This window comes from Vicugna pacos, chromosome 3, assembly GCF_048564905.1.
Source record: "Vicugna pacos chromosome 3, VicPac4, whole genome shotgun sequence".
Taxonomy (NCBI): Eukaryota; Metazoa; Chordata; class Mammalia; order Artiodactyla; family Camelidae; genus Vicugna; species Vicugna pacos.
In genome coordinates, this window is record NC_132989.1 from 51178269 (window position 1) to 51202172 (window position 23904).

A 23904-nucleotide genomic window follows, 5' to 3' on the forward strand; every position below is an offset into this window, starting at 1 on the left:
TTAGAAACTGTAACAAAAAGTCACTACTCTCAACCAGAGAGGAAGCAAGAATCATTCACCAAGGCAGCTAAGCAAACAAAGGCAATTTACTAAAGGAGCAAACAGTTCCGCATCTCTTAATAGTTGAGGTCATCCCTGTATAAAACTACGTTACAGTAATTTGTATCATTATGTTTACCTGCTGTTGACTCATTTGGCAGAGTTACATGAGTCACTCTTAACAGATTACTTTAGAGAGCAGTTCTTCCTATATACATGTTTAGAGGTTTTAGCTGAAATAAATATTATATGGAGGATATTTAACAGCACCTCATAAACATTCATAGTTTAATTCAATCTGGTCTCTTGGAATATCCTAAGCTCTTAGATTGCTAAATTTATCAGAGACTACTTTAGTTGGTACATCTCAATGCCTATATTGGAATTTTATGCAATAGTCACTTGTTAACTTCTAGAAAACATGCAAATGGGTTTTACTATCCATTCTTTTATAGATTCACAAATAGTTTTTTCACATTTAGTATTTCCAAAATTGGAATATGTTTTATAATTCTTATATAAATTTTCTATGAGTTGCTGTTTTAAATCAGTGATCTGTCTTTCCAGAAAATATTCTACATATGAAGATGTTCATTTCAATATTGGAGCAAAAATTGGAAACAGGCCAATTTCATCCTTGTGGGAGTGGCTAAATAAGTTATATTAAATTCATACAATGGAATTCTATGTTAATATTGTACCACCATATGAAGAGAATCAACATGGATTGTTGAGTATGGTGTTCACTAAGGTTAAATGTGCAAGGCAAGAAACAAAGAGCCACTATTTTTCCTTAAATAGTGAGGATACAATTCTTGTAACTGGACAGTAGTACCCTCTATTAGGTAATAAAAACCTTGTGTTTAGACATTTCTCCACTTGAGTAAGTGCTGAGATTTAAAAAGACACAACCAAGTAATTTAGCTTGGCTTTTAAAAACAAATTTATTGTAAAAATGGAAAAAACCTCATTTTATAGTAAATTACAAATGATATAGGACAGAAAAGCAACAGTTATATAGTTAATAGTTAAAATAAATAATAATTAAAATAATAATTAATAATTAAAATTTAAAAATAGTTAGTTCTGTGATCTAAATAAATTTCGGCCCCAAAATAACTTACAGACATGACTGTTTAGAACTGAAAAGGAACCTTGGTAATTGCACTCTTCATTACAGTAGCCGCCAGCCACATGTGCCTATTGAGCACTTGAAATGTGGCTAGTTCAAATTAAGATGTGCTGTAAGTGTAACGTACACACTAAATACTGAACACTTAGTAGGAATAAAAGATGTAAAATACCTCATTAATAGTTAATGATTTTATAATATTGATTGGCAATATTTCATACATATTTGGTTAAAGAAAATATATTATTCAAATTAATTTTGCCTGTTTCTTTTTGTTTTTTTATGGTGGGTACTAGAAAAATTTTGCTTACATATGTGCTGACATTTTATTTCTATTGGACAGCACTGCTCTATAACTTGTTCCTTAGAGACTTAAAAACTTCAAAGGCCTCATTTCTGGCTAAAACTAAAAATAAGTTAGTGAAGAATCATTTATTACTTCTTTTTGACACTCCTTCGGACTTAAAACAATTTTTGTGATCAGAACAGCAACCACAAAAAGCCATGGGCAGAACTTCCCCTAGGACCTCATCTTTCCCTCAGGATTCAATTATGCTAATAAGTAACACCATAGATGTGGTTGCCCTGACCATCTGCACATGCTGTCTCATACAGGGAAGAGGACATACCATTTTATGACTATCACCTACTGCTTCCAGTAGTGATTTCCAGAGTTAGATTCTTAAGAAGCTACATCATTTTACTTTCTCAATGCCTATTTTAAACATCACTGGGTATTTAAAATATGACTACATGATCATACAGTTGTTTCCTTGCAAGAAGGATAACTTAAATGACCCTGGAAGCAAGTTAAAGGTCAAGAAATCAGAATGAAAGGGAGGGAGACCATATCTCTCAATTCCCTTGATAAGGCACTAATGCTACCCAAGTAAGCAGTACAGATGAAAATCTAGAAATATGCAGATATTAAACAGTAAAACGTTATTTGTAGAATCATAGTTGGAAGTCTAATATTTCTAGCTACAAATAGTTCTTTTAAAATCTTCTGTTCATGAAATCTTTGTTTTCTGCAGTTTTTCAAGGGTAAATCAATTCAATGATAATACTTCTCTGACTTTATCTTCACCCCAATAATATGCTCAACTATGATCCTTTAAAGATTTCCCTAACTATTACTATTAATTTCCATAGGTTGTAGTCATTGGCTTCACAGAGCAATCTGCCTTTTAATTAGTGAATGAGTTAATTAATAATCAAATATTAATTCAATTCTTCATAGTGCTAAGCACTGTAAGATGCTTTCATTTGCAGGAGAAATATATATGCAGAAACAATGAGATGCTTGTTTTAATGGAGATTTGTATGGTCAAAGTGAAAATGTAGGATGAAGTCTTTGGGAATCACAATGAACTGAGTAGAGCGGGAACATGAAGATCAAAGTTATGGTGAAGTCAGTCAGAAGACAGTAGCCAGAGCATGACGAACCTTGCACATTTTATCCTGAAAATCATGGGTTTCAAAATAGTTTTGAACTGTAGAATCCTTTATTCCAGTAAAATATTGCATAGAGTCTCAGCGGGTTAAAAAAAAGTAAATGGATTGCAATACTGGAAACCCTCTTCTATCACTGGGTCTGAAGTGCCCCAGAAGTAAGAAAGAGGAAGAAATTAAGAATGACTACCACGACTTTAATTGAGTGGATGTTGGTGCCATTTACAGAGTCAAGGAATACAAAAACATTGGCCTTATATTCTTCTTTTCTCCATCTCTAGAGTTATTGTTGGCTGCCAAAGTTCCCTAGAAGTATTTTGAAGCTGCAAATTCTTGAACACTATTATGCTCTGGTGTGATCTGATTCCAAATATGAAGTCTGTCTGGCTCAAACTTAGGTTGGGGCATAATATTGCTCTTATTCTTGTATCCACATCATATTCCAAGAGGCAACTCCAAAAAGGAGTAGTAGTCTTTCCTCTCTTTGGTGTTATACTATTATAGAGCTTCCCTGTGCCTTAGAATTACATGAAAAACCCCTTTAGTTTTGCTTGCATTCCTCTCTCACTAGGACACAATGCTATTTGGTAGGGGTGAGGGAGAAGAGGCCAGGGCATGATCTGAGTAACAGACCTATACAGCCTGTCTGAAAATCCTCCCTGCTCTCTGACCTTGAGTCATTTTCCTTAGATTGATTAGCATGAAATTTTTCCAGGAGCCTTCTTTATTGCTTTAATGAAAAGATAACTTAGTGAGATCTTCAAATGGAGCTTCCAGAGGTACTCAGAACACAGAGAGAATACACCTTAGATTGTAGCTGGTATATCTGTGACAGCTGAATACTGTGAAAGAGTTAAACTTAGATATGGCTTTTATTTTCAATATTATATGGTAGAATGAACATGAGCTTTGAAATTTGAACAGGATGTTTCAACCTTGGCACTATTGACAATTAGGGCTGGATAATTGTTGTGGGAACTATTCATCTGCACTGTCGGATGTTTAGCAGCATCCTACCCCTCACCCTGAGTTGTGACAAACAACAATGTCTCTAGACATTACCAAATGACCCCAGAGGCATAAAATCGCCCCTTGTCAAGAACCCCCTTAAATTAGATCAAAATGTAGAACTCCCAGCTCCCTCCTTATCCATGTGTTATTTTAAGCAAAGGACTTAACTTTCCTGAGCCAGTGTATCTGAAAAACTGAGTGAAATGCTAAATACCTCATATGGTGATTGACAGAGAGTAGGCACACAACAAACTGCAGTTCTCTTTTTTGCTTCCTCCTCCTTTTCAATTTTGAAAATCCAACAAGATATCCTAGAATCTAGAAATGGAAATGTATCCTAGCAAAGCAGTTTACCTCCTAAGATCTTAGTGTGATGAAGAACCAGACTTTATTTTAAACTAGAGTTAAGTCCAGGCAATAAACATTGGAGAAAAGAACTGTAATTATTTTGTTAACATTTTAAAAAAATTTAAATAACTGAAAATTTTTATTTTAAAATTTACTTTATTTTTAAATTAAAATTTATATATTTTGTAGTTTTAATTCATTTTCACTTGAACTGTCACCTCTGATTTTCACAACAATCCTATGAAATAAGTAGGGTAGGGAGAATCCTTATTTTATAAATAAAGATTCTTGGGTTAAGAGAGTTGAAGTGATTTGCAAAAGACATAAGGTTAATAAGTAAGAAAGGTGGATTTTGACCTCGGTCTCTGAGTCCAAATGTAGTACATTTTCCATTTATAAATAACTACCTTCTACTAGAATAAGTATGTGATTTGAATACGGTGTTGGATATTTAATTGAGATGCATGCTATCTTTTTTGTATTGAATTAAAGAGCCTTTCAGTTCTATAGCACTTCACAATTTTCAGAAGCTTTACGCACACAATTCCATGTAACCCCATACAGCCCCCTTTTCCCCTATCCTTATATTGCCCCTCCCCACTTCCCTTTCCCACTGGTAACCAGCTTCTATTGAATAGGTCTTCTCGGAATATTTTAGACTTTGGTAGTCCAGATTATAGGGTTCATATTTACCATACAAAGCACAGGAATCAAGACCACAGGAGAGGGAAGCAAGTTTGGACTGTGGTATGGGTCATAAGTAAATGTTATCGTTGAGATCTTCATCCTCTTTTTCTTAACAGGGATTTCTGCATCTATACCATATTTCAGAGTGAGCCACGGGGGTGGCCACATTCTTGCATCAGTGGTTTTCAAACTTGGCAGCACATTGGAATCACTGATGTAGTTTTAAAAATAATGATTCCTGAGTCTCATAACTAGTTTCTGAATTAATTGGCCTGGAATGTGACCTGAGCATGAGATCCACAAGCTTCCTAAGTAATTCTAATGAGAAGTCAAGGTTATGGATCTCTGGTTTAGCTGGTGATCTGGAGGAGACTGTAGAATTGATAGAAATTTGCTGAGCGCACAAGGACCCAACCAATTATAAGTCAATAAAACATTGAGTGTGTCGTAAAGGTCCATTAAGAATTATCCCTTCAGATATATGTGATAGATCAAAGAAGGATGGAATTAAGAACCAAACTGGCAGTCAGTGTCATACCAGGACTGTCTGTCACTGAGCTCCCATTTAGGATTTGCTTTGTACAGGTTTTTTCAGGTAGTGACCATTTCAAACCTAACATTGGCTATGTTGTTATTACTTTCAGAGGAAACAGGTGAAGGAAAGAAAAGAATAGAAAATACAGTACTGAAGGAATTTGAGGAGAAGAGTTAACTCTTAACTGCTCAAAATATTGAACATTAAAATGCATCTGATGGCCTCATAACAAAAATTATGTTTTATTAAACATCTATCCTGCAACTACACTGTGCTAGAAACCTTTCTTGCCATCATAGAACCTACATTATTTCCATAAAACTTTAGGACCTCGTTTTGTCTTCACAGCTGTCTTTTGTACTAACTAATGCATCAACAGTTATCCCCAAAACATTAAATTTCCTTTCAGCACAGGTGTAAGAAAGCCTGCAGTTAACTGGTTTGTTTCCACTAGATGTTTAACAAAAGTCTGTTTATCTGTCATGAACAACACGGATAAAACTTGAATTGAGAGACAGTGAAGTCGAAGTGAATAGTAATACTTTAATAAATTATGCAAAGAAAACACTGGTGAATTGAAAAACAAGGGTATGCCACCTAAATACAGCTAATTTAGTTGTCTGAACCTAAACCTGAAGACGGAATTGTGTCTAGAGCACATACTGTGTTGGAATAGTTTTAAGTCTGCAGAACCTCAGTTAGTTTGTTGAAACTTTTGATTGAGAAACCCTTAGGAGAAAGGAAAATATTCTAGGCCTGTGTTTTTCATTTAGAAGATTGCTACAAGTATTAAAAAATTAATTTATAATGTGTTGTTTTTGAGAATTTTTCAGTTATATATATATGTGTGTATGTTTCAGTCATAGACACATATGTATATATACACACACATACACATTATGGTTGTGTATATATGTGCACTGAGTTTCAGTGTAAAACATACTTTTTATTGTATGTTGTAGTTAAAAAAATTTAACATACTGCACTAGCAAAAGTTAGGGGCTGTTCTAGTGCCATTGTTTTCTGCAAGAACAGAATTTTATTGAGTTATGATAGTAGAATCTTGACATATAAACAAATTCATTCCACACTCATTTATCCTTATAGTTTGAAATATTAGTAGTATAACTGTGAGAACTCAGATTTGTTTTCTTAAGGAATATTATGAACACATATAGAAACAGTAATACCTTGTTTTTATTATTCAGTCTCTTTCTTGCAGTTACTATATTGTTGTTCCCTCTTCTGTTTTCTGGAAGAGCTTGTATAGATTTTGTACTATTTCTTTTTTTCCCAGTTTTATTGAGATAAAATTGACATATAGCACTGCGTTAATTTTAGGTGTACAGCATAATGATTTGGTATATGTATATACTGCACAATGATTATCACTGTAAGTTGTCAACACTCATAGAGTTTATCCCCTCATATAGTTACAATTTTTTTCTTGTGATGAGAACTTTAAAGATTTACTCTGTTAATCTCACAGAGAGAATTCTCTGGGCGCTCTTTTATAAAGACACTTATCCTATTCACATATTGCCAACTGTCTCAATACTGTCTCCTTTTTCTTTTCAGTACAAAATTCAATCCAGGAAAACACGTCACATTTAGTTGTCATGTTTTACACTTCTTAAATCTGCAGCAGTTCCTCATTTTTTCCTGTTTCTTATGTCCATGTGAGTTTTTTTTCCCCCTCATGGACCATAAAGTTTTATTTATTTTAAAAAATTTTTTTTCTTTTTTTTAACATTTTTTAATTGATTTATAATCAGTTTACAATGTTGTGTCAAATTCCAGTGTACAGCACAATTTTTCAGTTATACATGAATGTATATATATATTCATTGTCACATTTTTTTCTCTGTGAGCTACCGTAAGATCTTGTGTATATTTCCCTGTGCTATACAGTATAATCTTGTTTATCTATTTTACAATTTTGAAATCCTGTCTATCCCTTCATACCCTCCACCCCCTTGGCAACCACAAGTTTGTATTCTATGTCTATGAGTCTATTTCTGTTTTGTATTTATGCTTTTTTTTTTGCTGTCCATGTAAGTTTTAACGTATATGGGTCCTTCATTCTGTATGTTGAACTTCAATATGGGTTTTTTTAATCATTCCTTATGAACAGACTCAGGCGGTGCCTGCCTGCCTCCCTCTCTCCCTCTCCCCACAGATCTGCAGTTTGTCTTTTCATTATCTTGTGTCTTCTTGAAGTTTTCTTTTGTTGAAATCCAATTTATTAATTTTTAATCGCTCATTCTTTTTGTTTTCTGTCAAAGAAAGTATTCCTTAACTCAGTGTCATGAAGATTTTCTTTGTTGTCTTTTAGAAGTTTTATGGTTTAGCTCTTATGTTTACATCTCTGACCCATTTTGAATGGATTTTTTTGTGTATGGAAAGGGTCAAGATTCATTTTTTCCATATAGAAACTTTATTGTAGCATGATATATCGAACAGACTGTCTTTTAACACATTGCATTACCTTGGCACTTTTGCTGAAATTCAGATCTCTTTCTGAGTCTATTTCTAGCTTCTCTATTCTGTTGACCTAATATGTCTAATTGATGCAAATACTGTATTGCATTGATTACTCTGGTTTTATTGTATGTTTTGGAATCAGATATTTTTCTGACTTTGTTCTTTTTGAAGGTTGTTTTGGCTATTCTAGATACTTTGCCTTTCCACATTAATTTTAGAATCAGTTTGTTGAATTCTGTTAAAAAAGCTTACTGGGATTTTAATTGGGGATTCTTTGATTCTATATGTTTGGAGAAAATTGACATTTTAACCGTATTGAATGTTCTGATGCCTGACTATTATATATCTACTTACTTACTTAGGTCTTCTATCCTGCAAGTTTGGTAAATTAACTTATTAGTTTTAGAAGTCTTGTGGCAGATTTCTTAGGATTTTTAACTACATAATCATGTGATCTTGAATTAAGACATTTTTACTTCTTTCTTCCCAATCTGTATGCTTTTTATTTCTTTTTCTTGCTTTGATGCACTGACTGGGTCGTCCAGTACAATGCTGAAGAGAAGTTTTGAAAAGAGATGTTCATTTATTTTTCCTGTTTTTAGGTAGAAATCATTTAGCGTTTCACAATTAAATATGTTAACTGCAGATTTTCTGTAGATGACCTTTATCAGTTTGCAGATGTTTCCTTTTATTCTTAGTTGGTTAGGAATTTTCATCAGTGGTGTTGAATTTTATCAAGTGTTTTTTTTCCATTAGCTATTGAGACCATCATATGTTTTTCTTTTATTTATTTTATTAACATTATATATTGTGTTTTTTGATTTTTGGATGTTTAACCAACCTTGCATTCTGGGGATAAACCTTTGTTATTGGCCTATTATCTTTTTTATATATTGCTGGATTCAATTTGCCAAAATTTTGCAAAGAATTTTTTTTAATGAGAAGACTGGTCTGTAGTTTACTTGGAATGCTTTTGTCTGTATTCAGGATCAGGTTATACTGGCCTCATTAATTAATTGGGATGTGTTCCTTTCTTCTTTTTTCTGTAAGAGTTTATGTAGGATTGGATGCCGATACAAACTCTTTTAGAATCCATTTGTCAATTTATTGCCTCTATATATCAGTATCAGTATCAGTTTATTGCCACTTTGCTCCAAACTCATCCTTTTTGCCTGCTCTGTGAAAATGGACCTAAGCCCTTTAGATATTTTTCTTTGCCAGCTGTCACAATTTTTTTTTAAATTTATTGAAGTAGTCAGTTTACAATGTTGTGTCAATTCCTGGTGTACAGCATAACAGTTCAGTAATACTTATACATATATATTTATTTTCATATTGTTTTTCATTATAGGACACTATAAAGTATTGAATATAGTACCCTGTGCTATACAGTATAAACTTGTTGTTTATTTATTTTCTATATAGTTGTTATTATCTGCAAATCTCAAACTTTCAATATATCCCTTCCCACCTTCCCACCCCTTTCCCCCCGGTAACCATAAGTTTGTTTTCTATATTCTGTGAGTCTGTTTCTGTTTTGTAAATAAGTTCATTTGTCTTTTTTTTAGATTCCACATGCAAGTGATATCATATGGTATTTTTCTTTTTCTGGCTTACTTCAATTAGAATGTCAAACTCCAGGTCCATCTGTGTTGCTGCAAATATTCTTTTTTATGGCTGAGTAGTATTCCACTGTATAAATTTACCTCAACTTCTTTATCTAGTCATCTGTTGATGGACATTTAGGTTTTTTCCATGTCTAGGCTGCTAAGAACATTGGGGTGCATGTAGGTTAATAATTCTTTATATCAAACTTTTCCTGTTCAAATTACTATGTGGTTTCTCTCTTTTGATTGGATCAACAATTTTATGAAATTGATATCAACAGTAGCCCAGAAGATATATTTATAAAGAATGGAATTTTAGGATTGGTTTTATTATGCCTTTAATTTCAGCTCTTTGATCAGATCGGTAGTAGTTCTTGGCATGTAGTGGCATCATAATTAATCAAGCTACCACCTGTGCTTGGTTGGGATGACCTTTCAAATGAAGCACATACCTTGAAAGCCAAGTGGATGTTGTACTTTACGTTATGGTGGTAATGATGTCCATAAGGACTCTGGTGTTCAATGGAGTCTTTTGAGTGTCCTTAAGCCTGACCTGCAAGGGTGAAGTTTTGGGCAGTTCTGTCACCTATAACAATACTGATCAGTGACTGAGGCTGACCAGAATGCTTTCCACAGATGAGCTGGTGTCATTTATTATTTCAGCTAAAATCAGGGACAAATTTTGTACCACATTTTCTAATTGGGTCACTCTCAGAGTAATAGAGATATCTGCCCTCAGGGTGCACATAATAATGTGTCAGTAATTCCTCTGGAAAGCTCCCCTTAGTAACCAAGAGTAACTTCATTTAAGAGATTTCTGCACTCTTCTGAGGGCTGTGTGATCTACTGATGGTGTTTCTTTAAAGATTTGAAGATCTCTTAAGACCACCCCTGTGGCTTTAATATACCACTTCCAGTTGATAAGTAAGGCTTGCCAAATGGTTAGTTGTGAATCTGTTTTGGTTCATCTTAAATGAGAATATCAGTTCACAAAAATCACGAAGTCTCTGCAGGACGGGGCTTTGCTTGTGACAAGAGGTCAGTAGTAAGCTAAGAGTTGCTCTTCAGATACAGCTGTTTCCGGGAGTCAGTGAGTCCTGTACAACCGAGGATGCTTCTGAGCAGAGGTTGCCTTCCTTTTCCAAAGGCTCTGGCAGAAAAAATCATCAGTCATGGAGACTTGTAGCTCAAATAGGTCATTAGGTGTGTGGTACCTCAGAGTAGGGAGCATACCACAGCATGCTGATTAACTTCCAGTGTAGGTCTGTGGGTTATACTCACTGTAGGTTACCTGATACAAAAGACTAAAGAGAATGCCCAAATGTGTCATCTGCTGTTTCCAATACTCAAGAAGCCAAAGAGATGCTAGGCTGGCTTTCGGATGAGGGGAAGGGAAACAATTTTCCCGTAACTTCCAGAGTGATGGACCGTTATGAATCTGTCTACATAGTCCTCCCAAAACTTGATAAGCAGTCTTTTTTTGTTAGGTTTTATGAGTCAACTTTGCTGATGATGGTGTGATAACACCAAAGTCAGAGCCACTGAGTCTTAGGCTTCTGATCCTATGGCCAACTGAATATTATCTATCATTCAAAGCTTTGGGCATCATAGGGTAGTGGTAGTCACAGTAAATCCTGACCTGTTCCCTTGTACTAAATGAAAGAGGAATTTAGGTACCCGTGAGGGAGTGCTGCAAAAATATATTTGTGGCTTTGTGGCATGAATGAAAGTTTGTCTTTTTCTTTGGGTACTAATGGGATGCAAAAGAAGACATTGGCAATGTCTAAGTTAGCATATCAAGTGCCATCAGTCTGTGTCAAAAATTCAGTTACATCACAATGTATGGAAAATCCAGGGCTATGGGAACAATTAAATTCAATTGGTGGTTAATCCGCTATAAACCTCAAGCCTTTGATAATTTTTTTCACTAGACGTAAGGTCTGTGAAATTGAGATATTGCATTTCTTACCACTCCTGCTTCATTTAAGTGCATAATCAAAGTTGGGACTTTCCCTTTTCCTCCTGGGATTCTGTGTTGTTTCTGTTGGACCGTACACAAGGAGATAGGGAGATAGTTTGGGTAACAGTTTATGTGTTCCACTATCACTTTGGGGTTAATAGTATAGTAATTTAGTTTCTAAAATATTTTCTGTATAATAAGGCTTCTTTAATCATAAATGTATCCATTTGTCCTTAGTTTATTATATCTATACCTTACTATAAACAACCAGAAGCTTTTAAAAACAATTTTACTTCTCTACATTCCTTAACAATTATCAATTACATACTCCTAGCAATAAGTAGATCATTTTTGTCTTGTTATAGATCCAACAATTTCTACTGCCTCCAAACTACTGGTCCAGTTATAGTCCCTATAAAAAATTCAGTGATTGTAAATTCTCCATGAAAACACTATAGGTTGGGGTCAGAATAATTTTTATCCTAAAATCAAACCTATATTTAGTCATCATCACCATAAACATATCATTTAAAATTATCTAAAAGTTTACTTATTGATAGAATTGTTAATAACTGGAAACATAACTGTTTTTGAAAAACCCTTATTTCCGTAGATATTAAGAAAACACTAGTGGATTTCATCTTTTTTAGAATGGTATGCATGTTGTTTAGTTGACACACATCAAAGTTTTTGTTAATTTCTCAATGAAAAATGTAAGAGAGAGTATTTAAAACAGAGATACTAAATACTGATTTTGTGAACTCAGTGTATCTCCAAAGATTTCAAATTGTGAAATTTTCAGTGACTGAAAAATTAGTTTCAAAATGCAATGTATATGTTATTTATCGAGATATTGAGAGAAATAACTGAAAATATAATTGTTTTGGTAGCAGCCTTAGCTTCAGAAGACCTCAAATCCAGAGGAACAGTTGTGTGCTGCCTGAGGGAAATGTCTATTTACTCACAGAGACAGCATCTCCTTAGCAACATGGTTGCTTTCAGCTAAAAGTGAGTGAACAGTCTTAAAATTAAAAAAATAAATAAATAAACAAAAAGCCACTCTAAAGGCATTAGACCTGGGTTCTCAGAACTAACAGATGTAATGAAATTATCAGAGCCCTCATGCCCATGACTTTCTGATTCCAGTCAAACACTACCCATCACCAGATTTCTAATCTCAGTGAGCGCGGGCACGCTGTTTACAATTGCTCAAGGTGAAAAACCTAGACATACTACTCATTTTTTTCTATTTCCCACCATATTTTTCCAATCCATGGTACATTTTTTGTAACACTAACTCCAAATATATCTTGGATAAGTTGATTTCTCTCTTTCTTCATTACAATCCCCAGAATCCAACTTAACGTAAGTCTAACTTAGACTTCAGCAAAAGCCTCCTTTTTCTTTTCCTCCACATTTATCTTCTATAAATATTTCTCCCAGCAGCAGCAGAGTTATCTTTTAAATGTAAGACAGAAAATATCTACCCTCTGCTTAAAATTCTCTGATGGCAAAACTCTGCAAGATCTAAAGACAGTCATATCTAAAATATCATCACCTTCTTCTACTCTCTCCCATTCCAGAACGCATCAGCCTCACTGGCATCCTTTCCGAGGTAGGAAACCGAGCATTTGCCGTTTCTTATGCTCCCTCCTCCATTAAGAATCTGTCCTTATCTACTGGATCAGGATCCACCATAAAAAACTTATGCTCTAATTTTTCTCAGTTTAAAAAGCTAACTTAAACCCTGCACACTGAGCTAGCTAGAGAATGATTTTTCTGCTCATTAGAGCCGCACTTAGAATTTTCTACGTTCTTGACTCCATTTATCATATGTCTTTCAGTCTTCAATTCAGTCTAACCCTGTTTCCTTACCCCACCAGTATTTTTAATCAATTTCTTGAATCAGGGATCCTAATAGAGTCATGACGCAGACTTGAAAGCAGGTTTCTGCTGTTTTAAGAAAGCCTGAAGTACAGAGTACATTCCCCTCAGCAAAATCAATTTCTTCTTTGGATATAAATACTTTAAAACATCGGATTCAGTGTCGTTGGCAATGAAAATGTTTAGAAGTACTAGTCTAAGTTAGTGACTTCTCAAACATGCAAGCAAAGTAAAATATAGTTTCTGTGCTCGTAAGTGTTTTGTTTCAGCTTATCAAACCACTTGTATGAGCTTGAAGATAAAAAGACTGTCTCTCCTAACTGAATATAATATTAACGCATATTTTATATGACAGAATGGGCTTTACATTAAGTACTGTCTTTTTGCACTAAGTAGTGTCTCCTAAATTCTGTAAAGCAGCTCCTTCGTTCACTTGTTTTTGTCAGTTAATCATTATTGTTCATTTGAAATTCTGAATATACTTGTTGACACATACATAAATCAAAAAAGGAACAATTCAATGTAATAAAAGATTGCAAAAAGTCCATACCAAATAGTCTCAGAATCACACAGGTCACACCCAAGGCCAGAGAACGTTGTCTGTCAGGTGTAATCCTGCAAGCAAATAGCAACGACATCATCAAAACAGTATTATTAGCTGTAGAGGATGTTTGCTAGTTTCAGGGTCAACTTTTCTCCTGTGCATCAGTTAGACTGAGTCCTTAGCTAGTTGACAGAGTTCAATCTGGTTGAATTAAAGAACTACAACTTTTCCCATTTCTCTATATCCTGCCCCTTGCCAACCAAACCCAAAGTTTCTTGCTCTTCACAGGGAATAGTCACTTATGGCCCCAACCCTCTCCCCCAGCCTTTGCTGAAAAAAAAAACCTTAGCACTACGTTTCACACTTGTCATTCTTCATTCTGAGGTGCACATCCATTGTTTCAGATTTATTCCTTTTGCCTCTTGAGATTCACTCTCTACCTTTTCTACCTGGTTCTCTGCCCTGGGAGGCTGACCTAAATGGACTATAGCAATAGCTCTTGTCTCTGGCTTCTGATTGAGTTCTGCCAGCGGGGTGCTCCAGACTGAGGAAAGAAAGTCAAGTCAATGTCTTCATTCTCAGGCTCCCTTCCTGCAGAGTTACGGCAGGCTAACTGGGTCCCTAGGCAAAGTAGACCCCTCTGCAGGTCTCTCTCCTTCCTATCCCCGTCTCCCTTTGGGTGTGGGATAGTAACAGACCTGAAGTATTGCAGTATGCCTCGAGATTCCTTATACCCTGCCCACATGTTAAATAGCCACTTTATTCAACCTTGCTTGAACTGTCCTAAATTGAGGGTACCATTTCTTTCCTGTTGGACCTCTGATTCTTACCCTCAGTATTCAAGAGCTAAAATAAATAAAAAATAACTTTCTCAAATATAAAGAATGAAGATCTCTGTATTTCATATTGGTCAAATCAAATATTTGTTTTAAAAGGAAAAATAATGAATAATATCACATATTAATGGTTTGGAAAATAAACTAAAATACAATAAAAAATAACCTTTGAACATTTTAGAAAGTAAAAAAGAAAAGCTACATTTTAATTGGGTATTTTAAATAAACTCTATGCTTAACATTTGTTTTCTTTGTCTGGAACTTGACTAATAAATATGACCAATATTTTCATCAAAAATGACTCAATTTATTAAAATGTAGCATATATACAGTATTTTATGACTATTTTGTGAAAAGTGAGGTAATTCCATCTCTATCAACCTGCTAAAAATATATATTCTTTCCTGAAATGTTTACTACTAGGAAAATGAAAACAAATTTACTAATTCTTAACTGATAATGTTTTTAAATAAAAAGTAATTTAACTTTTATTAGAAGCAGATTCACTAAAGACACATAAAAGAAGTAAAGTATCACATTTTAGAACCACACTTCAGTATAAAGTTTTCGGTATAAAGTGGAAATGTGGGTCATGTGCTTAACTGTAATTGAATGTTCTGTTTCATTTAGCATAAGCAATTTTCTTACATGTAATATGATATTGGTGCTCTCTGAAGCATAACAACGAGCTAACAGTAATTCATAAGTATAATCATTAAGAAATATTTATGTATCATCAGTTTGATTATAACCTTTTTTCTAGGTGATATACAAAAGAAGATGAAAAGATTAATTGATTTTCCAAATCAATTAAATGAACAGCAAAACAATAAATAATAGGTATAAAAAACAAAACTTTAAAGAAAAATATTAGTATGTTTTTAACAATGAAGTGATTTTTTTTGTATTCGTATAAGGAGTAAGGTTATGATTTGATGGTTTAAGAATTTCATGGAATACTTAGCATGCATGAGGTCCTGGGTTCAATTCCTAGTACCTCCACTGAGAGAAAAGAATTTCACGGAATAAACAAAACATTTGTTAGTACTCTTCCAAAATGTAAAAGGCAGCTTCTAATATCTCTTATGACTTCTAGCTTTATGTTTTCAGTGCGTATCTTTCTTAAGTTCTGGACTTAAGTTCCTATCCTGCATAAAAGTTGCTCTTCCCCTAGTGCTCCCAGTCACAGTAAGTGGAATCATCATCCATGCAGTTTTCAAGCCTAAAACCTGGAAAGCGTCATCCTTGAAAGAGTACTTTTCCTCATTCACCACATTCAATCATGAAATGCTGTGACTTAAAAAAATTTTTTTCGTATCCTTGTCTCTGATTTTCTTCATCCCTAATTCTACTGGCCTATTCCAAGCTTGTGTGTTTTGCCTGAAGAAAATGTGACAATTTCCTAACTTATCTCCCAACAAGTATTCTTATCCCTTCAGTCCACTCTCCACCTAGAGCCAAAGTGATTTTTTTTTAAGGTAAAATTCTGATTATTTCACTGCCCCATTAGGATCCTTCAATGGCTTCCCACTGTTCTTAGGATAAAATCTAGAACTGTAAAAAAAAAAAAAAGTTACAAGGTCAGCCTGATCTCATCAGCCTCATCGCATGCCACCTCATAACTTTTGCCTATGACATTGTTTAGCACAGCTCTTATAATTAGCTCTTATAAAGCTATTTCTTCAACTCAGAGTGTCTGCATATGTTGTTCCCGCTGTGTGAAAGTCTCATCCCCCAACCTTTACAGCTCAGCTTAGATACGATTTCTTCATGGTTACCCTCTCTGAATCCCCAGACAAATTTAGATTGAACCATAATTTTCTCATTGCATCTTCTACAGTTTCCTTGCAGTATGTTTTAATATTACAATTGAATACTTATTAGTGAAACTACTTTTTTTATTTGCTCTCTATCCAAGGTCCATCAGGGCAGCAGGGGCAGCAGGGGCCTGGTCACTTCTTTTCCTTTTTTATTTCACCTTTTTTTCCTTAAAGTGCTCACCCACCTTCTTGTTTAAATCCATGGTAACTATCACAAGAGAGAATACATAAACAGGTTGAAATAATGAAGGACGGAACGGAAAGAATTTAAGAACTAGCTTTTCTTAATGAGCATCTTGATGGAGAGATAGAGATAAATCATACCTTCCTCCTTAGACTTAAGCCTCACACAGCTTCAGAATTCGTCAGCTTTCTCCAGAGGATAAAGAATGCTGTCACTCTTAGCCCCATGTGATCACCAGAAATTCTGCCAGTTTGCTTGCCCCCTAGTAGTGACCCTCCATCTAGTACTAGTCCATGTTGTTACCTAAATAATATGTGGTTGTATATATAGATAGCCTTACGAATGTAAATATATCAGTAGGCACGATATCTGCAATAAGATCTGCAAGAAGTACAAGTGCTGGCATAAAGGGCAAACATATCTGCAATTGCTTTAGATATTAAAGATACCCTTTTCATCAGAGTTGCACCATTTTGTCATCTTACAAGCAATATATGAAAGTATTCTGTTTCTACACTGCCACATAAGCAATTCTATTATCAGGATTTTATTCCTGTCAACTAGGTACAGAAATATTATCACAGTTACATTGTTTAATACACTGTGTCTATTTTTGGTTGTTTCAGGCAGCAAGATAAATCTGGTCCCTGTTACTTCATCCTGGGCAGGGGAGGATATTTTCCAGAATATCTTGTGTTGTGGGATATTCACATGTCTACTTGTTGGCTTACAAATATCATAAAAATTTCTTATATCACTTGGAATTTTAAATTGAAAAGTTTCCCTAGAGCTGTCAAATAATCACGTAACCTAATACTATTTTTCTTATCCTTTTTATACGACTACTCAAAGTGCTATTTGAGAAGTGTAATTACAGTAAATTGTCCATTTTTTGTGGAATGGATAAAAGGGAATGAGGTTACTTTTAATACAGGTACTTATAGCATCATGAAATAATATTTAGGACTAAAGTAAACTTCTAACTGCTAAATATTCTTGATAGTTATTACATACTGGACAATGCTATAGTGTCATCTACTTCTACAAATCAATAAATACTACCCTGGAATAGTATCTAAATTCATCATGAATCTCAGTGCATGCCCTAGGAATCCTTTCAGTAAGTGAAATTTACCTGCACATCTCTCTTTTAGATCATTTAAGTTTTCTAAGGGAGCCCTCTAAGAGACAGGCCCCACAAGACTTCATGGAATGGCTCTTTGCTTTTTTCCTGCTAGACCAAGGGAACTATTATGATTCTTTGGTCTCCTCAGCCTCTAGCATGATATATAACAAACATTAAGTGCTGAATGTGAGGACAAATGAAAGAATAATAAATGGAGGGAAAGAAAGCATTCCACAACTAGGCAACTAGCTGTTTAAAAAAAATAAACAAGTTTATACTAAGGTATTGAAGAGTTAACGTGCTTATGATTATTAAGCAAATACTTATATTTTAGCAGGATTTTTCTGGAACTACAATGTTTATCAGAAAGGACATGTGGAATTTCAGACAGCAAAGCAGGATATATGAAGGAGCAACAGGACCTTGGAGCAATTCCTCGAATTATATTCCACCTATTCGTCAACTCCAGGGCTATTTCTGAGGGGAGTACAAGGTAATTAATTTTAACAAGACATGTAAGTAACTGAGGGATCTGCTACAGTCCCATTATAGTGTAACATTTATTTCTATACATGTATATTACACATACATATTTCATACATGTGAAATGAATGAATGCTGTGTAAACTTATTTTGGTATCAAAGCACTTTCACTAGAATAGAGAAGGAAAACTGAGCAAAAGAAAAAAGAAAGGAGTTGTGTTGCCAGGAAGAGAAAGCTATAGATAATAGTCAAGAGAAAGCAAATTTTGTGTAATAGGTAGACATCAATATTTAAGGGAGGTGTCCACAAAGATCTGTCATACACTGAATAAGTCTTAGAATAAAAGACACGAAGAAAACATACCTTTCCTACCACAATTCTTAGCCCTAGTTTAATGAAATCAAAATACAACTAATTCTTGAATGGCTTAAGATGGCTTAAAGTGCTAAAGAAAGGCATGACATGTAACGTAAAGCACTGCAGAGAGATCTAATAATATTTGGCCCAGAAGAGGAATGGCCCAGGAGAGGGCAGGCCCAGGAGAATGCAAACCCAGGAGAGGGTGGAACAGGGTGAAGGTAGACCCAGGTGAGGGCAGGCCCTGGTGAGGGCAGGACAAGGTGAGGGCAGGCCCAGGAGAGGGCAGGACCATGTGAGAGCATGCCCAGGAGAGGTCAGACCCAGGAGAGGGCAGGCCTAGGTGCAAGCAGGATCAGCATAGGGCAAAACCAAGAGAGGGCAGGCGCACGTGTGGCAGGCCCAAGTGAGCGCAGGCCCAGGTCAGCGCAGTCCCAGGAGAGTTCAGGCTCAAGTGAGCGTAGGCCCAGGTCAGTAAAACCCCTGGAGAGTTTAGGCCCAGGTAAGGGCAGGCACAGGAGAGGGCAGGCCCAGCAGAGGGCAGGACCAGGTGAGGGCAGGCCTGGGAGAAGGCAGGCCCAGGAGAAGGCAGGATAAGGTTAGGGCCCTCTCCTGGGCCTGCCCTGACCTGGTCCTGCCCTCTCGTGGGCCTGATCTTTTGTTCCTGCCTTACCCTGGGCCTGCCCTAACATTGTCCTGACTTCTCCTGGGTCTGCCCTAACATTGTCCTGACTTCTCCTGGGTCTGCCCTCTCCTGGGCCTGCACTCACATGAGCCTGCCCTCTCCTGGGTCTGCCTTCACCTGGACCTGTCCTCTACTGGTTGTTCTGCCTTCTCCTGGGACTACCCTCACTGGGTCCTGCCCTCTCCTAGGCCCGCCCTCTCCTGTTCCAGCCCTCTACTTGGCCTGCCCTCTCCTGGTCCTGTGCTCTCATGGGCCTGACAGTTCCTGGTCTTGCCCTCTCCTGGGCCTGACCTCACCTGTCCCGGCCCTCACCTGGTCCTGCCTGCTCCTGGGTGGAGGAGCATGTCTGGTCCTGCCCTCTCATCCTCTGATGCTAGTGAATCAAACCATCTAATGGATCCTTTCCATTAGAGTTACTGTGGCGTTCCCTGTCTGTGTGAGCAGTTACCAGAATCCAGCAGTACTAGCTTCCCCACCCCTCCCCCTCCCCCACGTGGGAGCAAAGAATTATACAGCCCTGGAAGTTCTCCGGGCCAACTGTCAGCCGGGCCAACTGTCAACCTACCCACGGGACGTCTGCCTCCTGCCCAAGGAGAAACATTCCCTCTGGAGGTCTGGGTTGCGGGTGCCCCGTTGGCCCCCGCGCCCGAGCCTCGCAGGCTTTTCGGTTGGAGCTCGAAGAGCAGGCCGCTCTGCGCCAGTGGGAGCCGCGCCCGCACCCCGCCCGGCCTGCGGGGACCGACGTGAGCCAGGACCCCGCCCCAGCGGGCCCGGGGAGCGCCATGCAGGAAGACCTAGCGGAAGTGGAGCCCAAGGCCTCGCAGGCCGAGCCTGCCGAGGTCCCCAAGCCCTTGCAGGCCGGGGAAGCTGGGGAGGAAAACACAGGCTTGAGGACCATTCCAGCCAGCCAGGGAGAATTACAAGAAAAGGAAAGCAACCTGTCTCACACCTCGCCCTCCAGTACCAAGAAGGTACAAGAACAACAGAAAGAGAGTTTGGAGGGGCTTTGCGGCTTAGGCTGTGTGGTTATTCCCCGCTGTCCGTGTTTTAACAACGTCCGCTTCTTCCTAGTTTTTTTCTGCATCTTGGTCATCTCTCAAGGTAAGCCTGAGGTGGGGGCTGGGTAGAGGAGAGGCTCTGTTGGGGGCGAAGGGGGGCGCCAGGGGTCTGCCTACGTGGGGGAGGGGGGAAGGGGTTAGGTGTGTGTAGAGAATCGTGTGGGGGCCCCGCTTAATGTGGCTGCACTCCCCAGCGTTGTCGAGGTATGTCTGGAATCAAAGCAGGTTAAACGGCCACTCTCTTGGGTCTGGGCTCCTGTCACGGCTTCACCTCATCAGGCACCTGACTGAGGCAATCCCCCCTCACAGTGTGAGTGAAAGGGGCCTGGCCTCCAGATAGCCAGATGCGGAGAGGGTACTGCTGAGTCATTTAACCGGTGTTTGGTCACCAACCCTGAGACATTCAGTCCTCAAGGCTAAATCAGCTGGGGGATTAAAAAAGTTGAAAAAAGTGTCTGTGACCACCAGGTTTCTGCTTCTGCCCAGAACTTTGAGACACACTGGCCAAGGTACTTCCTGCCTGGGTCTTGTTTCCTTATGTGTGAGCTGAGGAGGTGGAGTGGGACCTCAGTCTATATCAGAGAACCCAACTAGAAGGTGTATCTTTGCCCACAGTTTGAAGAAGAATGTGAATTTGAATGCTTTTAAAGGGAGGGCGTATATTCTTTACTTGGTCACAGCCCTCACCAGTCCTGTTAAACCTAGATTCTTTACAAACCGGTTTACACTAATGGTACTGGAGTTTGTCAGACATGATCTCTTTCTGCTCTAAATTTCTTTGTCTAAATAACTTAAGTAAAAAGGCTATATGTAATAAGAACTGTATAAGAGGAACAAATAAATGGTCATTATTTGACTTGAGAAATCATCAAAGAAGTTTCTTTGAGAAGGAAGCTTTTGAATCATGCCTCGATAAATGGGTACAGTGATAACTGGGAATGTAGTTGCATGTTTATTGAATAAGGAAATGAAAACATTCAGATACAGGAAAGCCCTTTTTCAGAACGGTGAGTGACGAGTTTGGCTTGGATAATAGTTTCACCTAACCACCGAAAACGGCAGTTAAATTTATTTTATTCATTGTGTCTCCCCAGGACCTAATATAGTGACTGAGGCAGAAAAGACAATAAATTTGTATTGAATACATAAATGAGTAAAAAAGAAGAGACAAATTGTGGCCACATTATGAAGGTCTTTAAATACCAGACTGAGAGTTTTGACGGGATACTAAAAGGCGTTTACTTACCATTAATGTACTAGGTTAATAAGTCAGGTGCTTTACAGGCATTGTCTCTTTACTAGGTGGGTGGGTAATGTGGAGCCAGTAAAGGTTTTTAATAAGCGGTTGCAGTGAATGGTTTTTAGCTCCCCTACTTGTTAACTGACTTCATACAGATCATTAGCACAGTTTGGGTGTAATACTGAGCCTTACTTTCATAAATATGGTATATCTCTTCACTTATCTATTTATCAAGTAATCTATTTATTGTTTATTGTTACATTTTAAACAGTTTTGAAACAATTTCAAAAACACTGAACGGGTTCAAAAGTAATACAAAGAATTCCTGCCTCCCTTTCACCCAGATTCTGCAGTTGTTTGTACTTTACCACATTTGTTCCTTCACCTTTTCTGTCCTATACATACAGACTTTTTCAGACATGGGGGCCCATTACTGCTCAATACCCTAGTGTGTATCTTCCCAAAGTGAGGACACTCTCCTACATAATCAGCCCGCCCAGTCAGGAATCCCAGTGTGACACTGCCATCACTTTATGAATTGGTGACCCCACTCACATGTTCCCAACTATCTCGGCATTGTCTCCTTTTCCTTTTCGGTACAAAATTCAGTCCAGGAACACACGTCACATTTAGTTGTCTTGTTTTAGACTTCTTTAATCTGCAGCAGTTCCTCATTTTTTCCCGCTGCTTATGTCCATGTAAGTTTTAACGTATATGGGTCCTTCATTCTGTATGTTGAACTTCAATATGGGTTTTTTTTTTTAATCATTTCTTATGACCAGACTCAGGCGGTGCCTGCCTGCCTCCCTCTCTCCCTCTCCCCACAGATCTGCAGATTGTCCTTTCATTTTCTTGTGTCTTCTTGAAGTTTTCTTTTGTTGAAGTCCAATTTATTTTTAATCGTTCATTCTTTTTGTTTTCTGTCAAAGAAAATATTGCTTAACTCAGTGTCATGAAGATTTTCTTTGTTGTCTTTTAGAAGTTTTATGGTTTAGCTCTTATGTTTACATCTCTGACCCATTTTGAATGGATTTTTTTGTGTATGGAAAGGGTCAAGATTCATTTTTTCCATATAGAAACTTTATTGTAGCATGATATATCGAACAGACTGTCTTTTAACACATTGCATTACCTTGGCACTTTTGCTGAAATTCAGATCTCTTTCTGAGTCTATTTCTAGCTTCTCTATTCTGTTGACCTAATATGTCTAATTGATGCAAATACTGTATTGCATTGATTACTCTGGTTTTATTGTATGTTTTGGAATCAGATATTTTTCTGACTTTGTTCTTTTTGAAGGTTGTTTTGGCTATTCTAGATACTTTGCCTTTCCACATTAATTTTAGAATCAATTTGTTGAATTCTGTTAAAAAAGCTTACTGGGATTTTAATTGGGGATTCTTTGATTCTATATGTTTGGAGAAAATTGACATTTTAACCGTATTGAATGTTCTGATGCCTGACTATTATATATCTACTTACTTACTTAGGTCTTCTATCCTGCAAGTTTGGTAAATTAACTTATTAGTTTTAGAAGTCTTGTGGCAGATTTCTTAGGATTTTTAACTACATGATCATGTAATCTTGAATTAAGACATTTTTACTTCTTTCTTCCCAATCTGTATGCTTTTTATTTCTTTTTCTTGCTTTGATGCACTGACTGGGTCGTCCAGTACAATGCTAAAGAGAAGTTTTGAAAAGAGATGTTCATTTATTTTTCCTGTTTTTAGGTAGAAATCATTTAGCATTTCACAATTAAATATGTTAACTGCAGATTTTCTGTAGATGACCTTTATCAGTTTGCAGATGTTTCCTTTTATTCTTAGTTGGTTAGGAATTTTCATCAGTGGTGTTGAATTTTATCAAGTGTTTTTTTCCATTAGCTATTGGGACCATCGTATATTTCTCTTTTATTTATTTTATTAACATTATATATTGTGTTTTTTGATTTTTGGATGTTTAACCAACCTTGCATTCTGGGGATAAACCTTTGTTATTGGCCTATTAAATCTTTTTTATATATTGCTGGATTTAATTTGCCGAAATTTTGCAAAGAATTTTTTTAATGAGAAGGCTGGTCTGTAGTTTACTTGGAATGCTTTTGTCTGTATTCAGGATCAGGTTATACTGGCCTCATTAATTAATTGGAATGTGTTCCTTTCTTCTTTTTTCTGAAAGAGTTTATGTAGGATTGGATGCCGATACAAACTCTTTCAGAATCCATTTGTCAATTTATTGCCTCTATATATCAGTATCAGTATCAGTTTATTGCCTCTTTGCTCCAAACTCATCCTTTTTGCCTGCTCTGTGAAAATGGACCTAAGCCCTTTAGATATTTTTCTTTGCCAGCTGTCACAGATTTTTTTTTAATTTATTGAAGTATAGTCAGTTTACAATATTGTGTCAATTTCTGGTGTACAGCATAACAGTT

At 36.8% G+C, this 23904-nt stretch overlaps 1 protein-coding gene and 1 long non-coding RNA gene across 2 annotated transcripts in view; one reads left to right on the forward strand and one right to left on the reverse strand.

The window, feature by feature from the left end:
* Positions 1 to 19627, reverse strand: part of LOC140695610 (uncharacterized) — an 82680-nt gene extending 63053 nt beyond the window's left edge. The window contains exons 1-2 of the long non-coding RNA XR_012071285.1: positions 19488 to 19627; positions 13690 to 13754 (exon numbers count right to left, since the gene is read on the reverse strand). This is a non-coding gene — a long non-coding RNA (uncharacterized lncRNA). The remainder of the gene's footprint in view (positions 1 to 13689; positions 13755 to 19487) is intronic.
* A 108-nt stretch (positions 19628 to 19735) lies between these two features.
* Positions 19736 to 23904, forward strand: part of SLCO6A1 (solute carrier organic anion transporter family member 6A1) — a 74734-nt gene continuing 70565 nt past the window's right edge. Inside the window, exon 1 of the mRNA XM_072958337.1 lies at positions 19736 to 20276. Within this exon, the coding sequence (XP_072814438.1) occupies positions 19958 to 20276 (319 nt within the window). The 5' untranslated portion in view covers positions 19736 to 19957. The remainder of the gene's footprint in view (positions 20277 to 23904) is intronic.